This window comes from Pan troglodytes, chromosome 9 (assembly GCF_028858775.2).
Source record: "Pan troglodytes isolate AG18354 chromosome 9, NHGRI_mPanTro3-v2.0_pri, whole genome shotgun sequence".
In the NCBI taxonomy this organism is placed as follows: Eukaryota; Metazoa; Chordata; class Mammalia; order Primates; family Hominidae; genus Pan; species Pan troglodytes.
In genome coordinates this window covers 70,730,005-70,739,220 of record NC_072407.2, presented here as the reverse complement: position 1 = coordinate 70,739,220, position 9,216 = coordinate 70,730,005, and the positions used below count along the sequence as shown (strand labels likewise).

The 9,216-nt window shown below is 56.6% G+C and overlaps 1 protein-coding gene across 1 annotated transcript; it reads right to left on the bottom strand.

Annotated features, from left to right (window-relative positions):
• Positions 1-2,038: 2,038 nt before the first annotated feature.
• Positions 2,039-8,606, bottom strand: GAL (galanin and GMAP prepropeptide). The gene is made up of 6 exons (XM_001173776.7): positions 8,400-8,606; positions 8,128-8,208; positions 7,478-7,532; positions 5,047-5,133; positions 4,204-4,281; positions 2,039-2,297 (listed from the first exon to the last, which is right to left on the bottom strand). Exons 2-6 carry the CDS (start codon positions 8,206-8,208, stop codon positions 2,227-2,229), a joined length of 372 nt encoding a protein of 123 aa, XP_001173776.1. The 5' UTR covers positions 8,400-8,606; the 3' UTR covers positions 2,039-2,226.
• Between the last annotated feature and the right edge of the window lie 610 nt (positions 8,607-9,216).

Below are 9,216 nucleotides of genomic sequence, written 5' to 3'. Positions count from 1 at the left end.
GTTCCCCAGGCCTTGGGAGGGACACATGCAAAGGCCTTAGGTCAGCGAGGCAGGGCCGCAGTTGTGGGGTCTGCAGGACTGAGTGCAGGAGGCTGGGGGGCGGGCTGAGGCAGAGGTGGTGTCCATGGCCACTGGATCTGGGGGCAAAGGCTACAGGAAGACCAGACAGGACAGGCTGCACACCGTGGGGCTGGAGCCCAGTGGCCGAGGTGTGGTCCCCAGACACACCCACTCATCTGCCTCCTCCATGCCAGGAGCTCCCTAGGCCTTGGGAGGGACATGTGCACAGGCCTCCAGTGAGCAGCAGCAGCGGCAGGAAAGCTTGCTGGGGGCCCAGCTCCATCAGCTCCAGCCCACCCAGCCCTCTTGGCTCCAACACCCTGGGGAGGGGCCTAGCCACTGCCTCCTGACAAGGCCTCGGGGAGTTCTGGTGCCTGCCCGAGTTGGAGAACTAGAGATTTTAAAAAACATGGAAGAGTGTAATCCCAGCACTTTGGGAGGCCGAGGCGGGCTGATCATGAGATCAGGAGATCGAGACCATCCTGGTTAACGTGGTGAAACCCTGTCTTTACTAAAAATACAAAAGAAAATTAGCCGTGCATGGTGGCAGGTGCCTGTAGTCCCAGCTACTCGGGAGGCTGAGGCAGGAGAATGGCGTGAACCCAGGAGGTGGAGGTTGCAGTGAGCCGAGATCGCGCCACTGCACGATCTGTTGCCTGGGCAAGAGTGAGACTCCATCTCAAAACAAAACAAAACAAAAAGTGGAAAAGGATAAATGCAGATGGTGAACAGGAAGTGAGAGGGTGGGCCCAGGTGTTTAGCCCACCAGGTGGATGACGTCACTACCTCCGGGCTGGGCGTGGTCTGAAGCGCCGGCGACCCAAGGCCACCAAGCGTGAGCGTGGAGCCTGCAGGAGAGGGAGGCAGCCAGGATGGAGCTGGGGCACAGCTGCCTGGTGGTGGAGGGGGGGTCACCGAGCAGGGAGAGGGATGCCAGGGCTCTGTGCCCCTTGAAACAGGTCTTAGGCAGCAAACTGCCAATGGGGGGAAACTGGGAAACCACCTCCCACTCCCACCTCACAGCCAGCTCTGGTGAAACCAAAAAGGCCTGTGTACCACCTCCCACGTTGACAGAAATGTCCGGCTTTTCCCCCTCGCCTACCTTCTTTTTTTTTTTTTTTTTTTTTTTTGAGACAGAGTCTCGCTCTGTCGCCAAGGCTAGAGTGTGATCTTGGCTCACTGCAATCTCCATCTCCCAGGAGCAAATGATTCTCCAACCTCAGCCTCCCAAGTAGCTTGGATTACAAGCGTGCACCACCATGCCCGGCTGATTTTTGTATTTTTAGTGGAGATGGGGTTTCACTATGTTAGCCAAGCTGGTCACAAACTCCTGACCTCAAGTGATCCGCCCACCTCGGCCTCCCAAAGTGCTGGGATTACAGGCATGAGCCACCGCGACAGGTCGCCTGCCTTCTTTTCGAAACTTCTGGGATGATCTTTTTATCTCTGCTCAAAAGACTCAGTCTCTGTCACGTTAAGAGATATTCCCACAGGCCTTCCTTCACAGAGCACCATCCCAGCACACACCTCCTGCCCTTGCCTTTCTACCTGCCCGCCCATCTCTCCTCTCCTGCCTTGCTCCTGGCCCTCCCACCCGGCCAACACGTCTGTTCTCAGCACTGACCACCTCCATGAGTACCACGCAACTCACCCATCTGTTTAAGGTTGTTGTAGTCTTTTTCATTCCCATCTCCCTAAAATATCAGCTCCACGAGGGCAGGGGTTTTGTCTGTTTTGTGTTTTTGTTCATCTCAGTAACAGACTTACCTTCATAATTACATTTGACTCAGCTTAATATGGAGATAAATTTATGTCCCCTGGACATGCAATAAGAGGTGGTGTCTCAGATGCTCTTGACGGTAGAATTTGGGTTTAAAATTCATGTCTAATCCATGATTATGATCAAGCTTTATCTTTTAAAACCCATGGGTGGTGCTGGTGATGAGACAGAGGTGTGGAAGAAAAAGACAATTGCAAGTAATTGCTATTCTTTATTTTGCCACTCAAAATAATTACCAAAAAAAAAAATTCTTAAATGATAACAACACAACATCAAGGCAAAGAGAACAGGAATGGCTGACTCTGCATAAATTGGCCGAAGATTATCCATTATCTTAAGGTTTGACTTCAGGTTACAGCGCACAGACAAACACGCCCAGGAGGCTCTCAGGACTGCTCGATGTCTTCTGAGGAGGCTGCGGCGGGGAGATCCAGGAGGCGGTCGAGGGCACCGGCCTCTGCAAAGGGAAGAGCCACATCTGAGCAGCAACTTCTTAATATGCACACGAGAGAATTACAACCACGACACATGCTACAGGAAGCGGCGTGTGGTCGTCCTCTGTAAAGATTCTTACCAGATTAAACCCAGAATCAGGGACGACACTCTGTATTCCTCACTTCGTAATGATTTAACTCCCACAGTTAGTAAGCATTTAAAACTGTCAGACTTTTAAATTCAGGCTTTAAAGAGGTATAATTCCTAGCTGAGTAATGAGAGCTGGTATATCCTAAGGAAAGAGTTTCCATGTTACAAAATTAAAAACAAATGAAAAACAAAAATCTAGCAGAGTCCCTCTGCCCCTTGTAGGAAAAGTCACCCCAGCTTTTCTCCCAGAAGCTCCACTGGGCTCCAACAGAGGGAACTTGGTGACTCGGTTTTGAGATTTCTAATGAACACCGCCTTTTCCAAGACCTTCTCTGGCAGTCTCCTTCCCCCGCTCCCCTCCCCTCACTCCTCTTCCCTCTCCCCATCGCCACCTAAAGTGCAGCCCGATAACACTGCAAATGAAAAACATCCTGATCCAAAATGAACCCAAGGATCAGCCTTGATTTTTCAAAACTGGACAAAACTGTGATGTGCAACTGAAGGTCTCCACTGGAGAGGCTAAGCGGTCCATCCCTCCTCCCCACCACCACCTCCCTGTTAACTCTCAGAGCAGCAGGTGAAGGTCTTCTCCACTGGAGAGGCTAAGTGGTCCATCCCTCCTCCCCTCCACCACCTCCCCCTTAACTCTCAGAGCACCAGGTGAAGGTCTTCTCTGCTGGAGAGGCAAAGCGGTCCATCCCTCCTCCCCACCACCACCTCCCTGTTAGCCCTCAGAGCACCGGGGCCGCTTTCCGGCTCCCTCCACTGCTGCAGTAGGACCTGTGTGGTTATCTGATCAAGGCCAGATGCCCATCGTGGAATGAATGCCAAGCGTAGTGTGCGGAGGTCTCCTCATCCCCAGTGTTTGCAGAAGACACTGGAAGCCAGGATCAGAGCCTTTCCAGTTAGATTTCAAGGCAGCCTGCCTGGCAGGAAGGCTGCATAGAGAAACACTGCAGTCTAAGATATGGGCTTCTATTAATTTCCCATGCTTAGAAAATATGGTTTAGGGCCAGGCACAGTGGCTCACGCCTGTAATCCCAGCACTTTGGGAGACTGAGGCAGACAGGTTACTTGAGGCCAGGAGTTCAAGATGAGCCTGGCCAACATGATGAACCCCAGCCTCTACTAAAAATACAAAAATTAGCCAGGCATAATTGTGCGCACCTGTTTTCCCAGCTACCTGGGAGGAAGAGGCACGAGAATCACTTGAGCCCAGGAGGCAGAGGCTGCAGTGAGCTGAGATTGCACCACTACATTCGAGCCTGGGCGACAGAGTGAGATGAAGGAAGGAAGGAAGAAAGAGAGAGAGAAAGAGAGAGGAAGAAAGAGGAAGGAAGGAAGAGAAAGAAGAAAGAAAGAAAAGAGAGAAGAGAAAGAAAAGACAGAAAAAAGAAAAGAGAAAAGGTTTAGGACGGTTCACAAAGAACTTGGCCTGTAGTATACCTGTGCCCTAAAAGGTACAGCAGTTGTCACCGTGTGAATAGATATGGTTCCAGTAGAATGAGCTGCACCCTGAGGCCCACTCTCTTCCTGGGAGCAGCGCTGGCCCGATGGCCCTCCACGGTGGTAGAATGCCCCTGCCGCAATCCCAGCCCTCTGGAGCTAGCTCTAGTGTTACATTCTCTGTCATCCCGACACACAGCCAAACAGGACTTTGTACGTAGATAAGTAATCGGCTACTTCCCAGGGGGATTCTATGGGTTCTCTTCTCGATGGGCCTTTTACGTTTCCAGTGTGCTAAGAGATGAATGTTAAGTTGGTGATATTTCACATACCTTTGAGATGCAAGAAAGACAGAAACTCAATGATTGTGCGCATGATATTGTTCTCAGGTATGGACCTGTCAAAGCTTCCTACAAGAGAAAAGATCAACATTCACGACTTGCGCAGAGGGTGCTTCAGTGTCTCAGGTCATCCCCCTCCCTACAGAGGAGCTGGGCGCTGCAAGGTCAATGATCTGATCCCAGCAGCCTGAGGCCCTGCTGTGCTTTCCAAGGCCCTGCTGTGCTTTCCAAGGCCCTTGTTCAATGTGAGGGAGTTGGGGAGATATCCAGTTCGAGGCCTCGCTTTTCTTCTTCTTCTTTTTAATTGAGATGGAGTCTCACTCTGTTGCCTAGGCTGGAATGCAGTGTCATGATCTTGGCTCACTGCAACCTCCGCCTCCCAGGTTCAAGTGATTCTCGAGCCTCCGCCTCCCAAGTAGCTGGGATGACAGGCACCCACCACCACGCCTGGCTAATTTTTATATTTTTGGTAGAGACAGGGTTTTGCCATGTTGGCCAGGCTGGTCTTGAACTCCAGACCTCAGGTGATCCACCCGCATCAGCCTCCCAGAGTGCTGGGATTACAGGCAGGAGCCATCGTGCCCAGTCCTGCTCTTCTGGAGGCCCTGGTGCCTGGGCAGCCTCCCAGCCTAGAAGGACCCCTTGCTGTCTCGGGTTTGCAGGTTCTGTTTGCAGCTGCTGACAGGTGTGGCGAGGCCACATCGTCTTAGTCAAGTCATGGCCAGGCTTGGGCTGCAGCTGTGGACAGCCCCGACACCCACAGCTGTCCCCTGCATGCACCTGGGAGCTGGTGGAAGTGAGGTGCCCCGGGGCCCGGGATAGGAGTCCTCTCACCTGGTTTCATGTCATCTTCGGGCCGCAGCTCCCGCTTGCTGGTGAGGCCATTCTTGTCGCTGAAAGACCTGTGGTTGCCAACGGCATCTGTTTGCAGATCAGAGAGGAAAGCCTCTGGGTGTGACTATCATGCACGCCCTCCCCACACCCAAAGAAGGACACAGGGCTGCCTGTAGCCAACACACACACGCAACTCGACTGTGAAATAGAGCCCAGGGACAGACACCAGAGCAGAGGGAGCGATTCTCCACCCAGCTGAGGTAAGAGCTTGGCCGCTTACGCCAGGGTCAAAGGGAATGTGAGGGTTTGCACAGGGTGGGTGGGAGAAAGGGAGGTGTGGCTCCTGAAGTGGGGGAGAGGCCCAGAACCTGCCCTGTTGCAGGGGTTGCGCCTGGGTCCAGAGGAGCTGGCACTGAGCTGGCATCAAACTGGGTGACTCCCTGGCAGACAACAGGAGCTGGGTCCTCATGTCCCTGAAAGCATGGGGGACGCTGAAGAGTTTAAGTTGTGACTGAATCCGATTTTTATTTTCACTCTGGCAGCTGTGTGCAAGATGGACTGGAGCCAGAGAGAGAGAAGGAGAGAGACAGAGGGAGCGAGAGGGTCACAGAGGGAGACAGGATGGGGGTGGGGGGTGCAGGAGCGTGTGTGCGTTCCCATGTGTGTGTGGGTGTGTTTCGTGGTGCGAAAATGGAGGAACTGTGATTGCAAGCACAGAGATCCCTGAAGTCCAGGGAAGAAACGATGAGGGCTGTAAACCAAGAGGCGTGGGGTGAAGAGGAGGGCTGGATTTGGGGCTGTGCAGGAAAGGAAATGGAAATGAGAGATGGGGACGAGGGTGAGGACGCCTCTGTGTTTCCAGCTGGTTGGCCTGGGTGGACTGTGCCGTCTACAAGGCCAGACAAAGGAGAATTAACTCGTATTTCCAGAGATGCCGTTCTTGGTGCTAAATTTATAGAGGAATCATAGATCGCCTCATGTCACTGATGCACCCTCAGCCACGGCCACACTGCGTTCAGCAGAAGCTGGTGCAAAAACATTGCTTTTGCTGCATTTCTAGCAGATCCTAGAAATCAAAGGCATATTGTTAAGTATTTTGACAACTCATCTAGCTACAGCTGAACAGGGCCGTAAAATTGATGGCGAAAATGAGTTTGTTTTCTAATTAGGGGTCAAACTCTTCTTGACAAATAGATTTTCAATATTCCAAAGCAACACAGATAAATGTTCTCATTGACCAGTTCTGCCTTTGTTTTGGGCCCGTAGCACACAAAGACGAGGGGCCCTCTGAGTGGCAGAGCTCAGGGTTGCAAAGGGTTGTTCCAGCCGACCCTCAGGCAGGTCAAGCCACTCCATGGGCAGGGAGAGGATGAGAGGGCCACGCAGAGACCAGCAGGCCCTGTGGTGAACAGCCTGGACCGATCCGCACGCGGCCTCAGGCAGCTCTGTCATCCCCGTGTCTGTTTCTTAAAGCCTGACTCTGGGGGTCCTCTGAGTGACCCTGATAAACAAGCGTCTGCAGGAGGAGGAAGCTGTATTCGACTCTGGGACTGAGAACTAAGGCAGCTTTCCTTGGCATGGGGAGAAGAGCACCATTCTCCCCATTTGCTGCTCCGCGGGGCTCAGATAGGCCCTGCGTGCTGTTCACATCCTTCCTCTGGCAGAAGGCAGTACAGGGAGGCTTTAAGGTGGATGGTGAGGTGTGGAGGGGAAGGTGAGTTACAGGAGGGAGCCAAGGCCTCCTCTTGTCCTCTCCTTTGGAGGAAAGTCAGAAGGCATTGCTGCACAGACCAAGGATGTGGAGAAAGTAGAGGCCTGGGACAGGGGCGGGGGCGGACACGGGGAGGTGTCAGCCTGCAGTGTCCCATCTAGGGCTAGGGCTCACCTCAGGCAGCAGGGGACACCGCTGACACAGGTGACAACAACAGGACAGGGAGAGGGAGGGGACACAGGCTTGGGCAGGCAGGGTCACCTGAACCTTGTTTTGAGGAGAGCCTGTCTGGGCTGCCTTCAGGCGATCTGGCAATTCCCGTGTGGAGCTTGGAGAAAGGGAAGAGGGAGGCAGGATTTGGGGTCCGCTGACCTAGGGTGCTCTGCAAGCCGAGGAGTTGAGTGTTTTGGGAGACCCGGGGGCCTGGGGAGAGGCCCAGAACAGGGCCTGTAAGGACTGCAAGGCGGGAAAGCCCAGGAGAACTTGAGCAAAGCCCAGGGTGGGAATCTCACCCCGGGACAGGGCGGCAGAGCCGGGGCAGGAGAAGCTTCTGGAAAGAACCGTACACAGATCAAGTGTGCAGAGCAATGGAGACGGGCAATGAGGTCAAGAGGGAGGCCAGAGGGTCTGCCCAGCCGCAGGCGGAGGGGCAGGAGCCAGGGTTCAAAGCGAGGGGCAGGTGGGGTCAGGAGTGGGGAGGCCATGCTGTCAGTCACTTACGTGGGCCCAGCAGGTAGCCTGCGCTGTTCAGGGTCCAGCCTCGTTTTTCCTTGGCCTTGAAGGGAGAAAAGGGGGTCAGATGCCAGGGCTGTGCCTGGAGCCGATGCTGAATGGGTGCACCCAGGCTTTCCCGGCATGGCAGAGGACTTAGAACAATGCATGTGCTTTTGGATAGCTCGCGAAATTCCAGGTTTACCCCTAAGTCGGCTATATTTGACATGAAAATGGAACCACTTGATTTACGAAATACTTCACTTGAGGGCCTGAGCCCGCGCACTCTCAGCGCACTGCACCTGCTTTAGTGACACTGAGGCCACGCCAGTGGCTCCTCGCCCTCCATTCTAACTAAGCCCTGCGGAACGGGCGAGCTTCTCGCTTTCCCGAGGCGCTGACCCGAAGCGCAGAGCTCTCCCGGCGGCCTGGTTATAGCCCGGGGCTGTTGATACACTCGGAGAAGCGCGCGGGGGGAATCCCAGGGAGCCCCGGACCCTTCCCGCGACGCCCGCGGCCAGGACAGCGCCCGCACGAGCCTTTCCACTTTCCACCCCCATCCCCGCGGGCAGGGCGGAGGCTGCCTCCTCCAGGAAGCCCTCCACGCCCGGCCGGCTCTGATGTCCCCTTCACTCGGAGGAGACGCGCCCCGCACTTACCGGCGACCAGAGCCCCGCAGAGGCAGAAAGGGCCGCGGCGAGAAGGAGGGAGGCGAGCAGGAGGGCGCTGCCTCGGGCCATCTGGAAGGGAAGGACAGGGCGGGCGGGTCGGAACCCGGAGTGGGCTGCGCCCCGAGGCAAGGAGTGCCGGGGCTGCGGGGAGGAGCAGAGGCGGCGGCCGGGCCAGGGCCCTGGCAGAACCGTCCCTGGGCAGAGGAAAGCCGAAGGGGAAGCCTCCCGGGGGCGCAGGGTCGGCCCGGCGCCAGTAGTACCTTGAGCTGCGGCTGCGCCCGGATTCGGAGCGTCGGGGTCCGGGTGCGGTGGCGGGTCTGGGCGGCAGGTCCGGGCGTCGGGCCGGGTCGGGTGGGCTCTGGCGGCCTGGGGCGCTCACCGCATGGCGCGGCCGGCAGCAGGGGCAGAAGGCGCGGGCCGGGTCCCTCCACGTGTCCGCCGCCCGGTGTGGCCGCCGCCACCGCCGCCGCTGCTATATATGCGGCGCGCCCGGGAGCCGCCCTGAGTCGCGTCACCGGCTCAGCGCCCGCCTCCTGCACCCTCGCCGAGCCCCGAGGGCGACGGGAGTGACCCGAGCTCGGGTCCTCTGGGCCATCATAGGCGGGTGCGGCGGAGAGCCCCCCCTCATCCCGCGGGAGAGACTCCCGCAAATCCGCAGAGAGAACCCCAAACCCGGTGGGAGAGACCCTAATCCCGAAAGACAGAGCCCCATCGCCCCGCGGGAGAGCCCCCAGACCCGCGGCCCAAGTCATCGTTGTGGCGTCAACCCCACTGCTCCCCCCGGGGTCCCAGCCCCAGAGCAACCCTGACCCCCCACAACGTCCCGCGCCTGCGGTCTCCCTGCAGCTTCTCCTCCCAGCCCCTACCGCTGCAAGAGCCAGCTGAGCTCCGCGGCACTGGAGACCCCAGAGGGTGACGGGCAGGGACGACTCCTCAGTCCGAGCCAGTCCCAGCTGGGAGGTCATGGGGTACCCGGGGAATGGCGGGCAACACTTGGCCCTGCGCCCTGGCCGGCTTGTGCTGGGGCTGGAGCGAAGGTTCAGGCCTCGGGAGCCGTCGATGGCGGGGAGGGCAGGC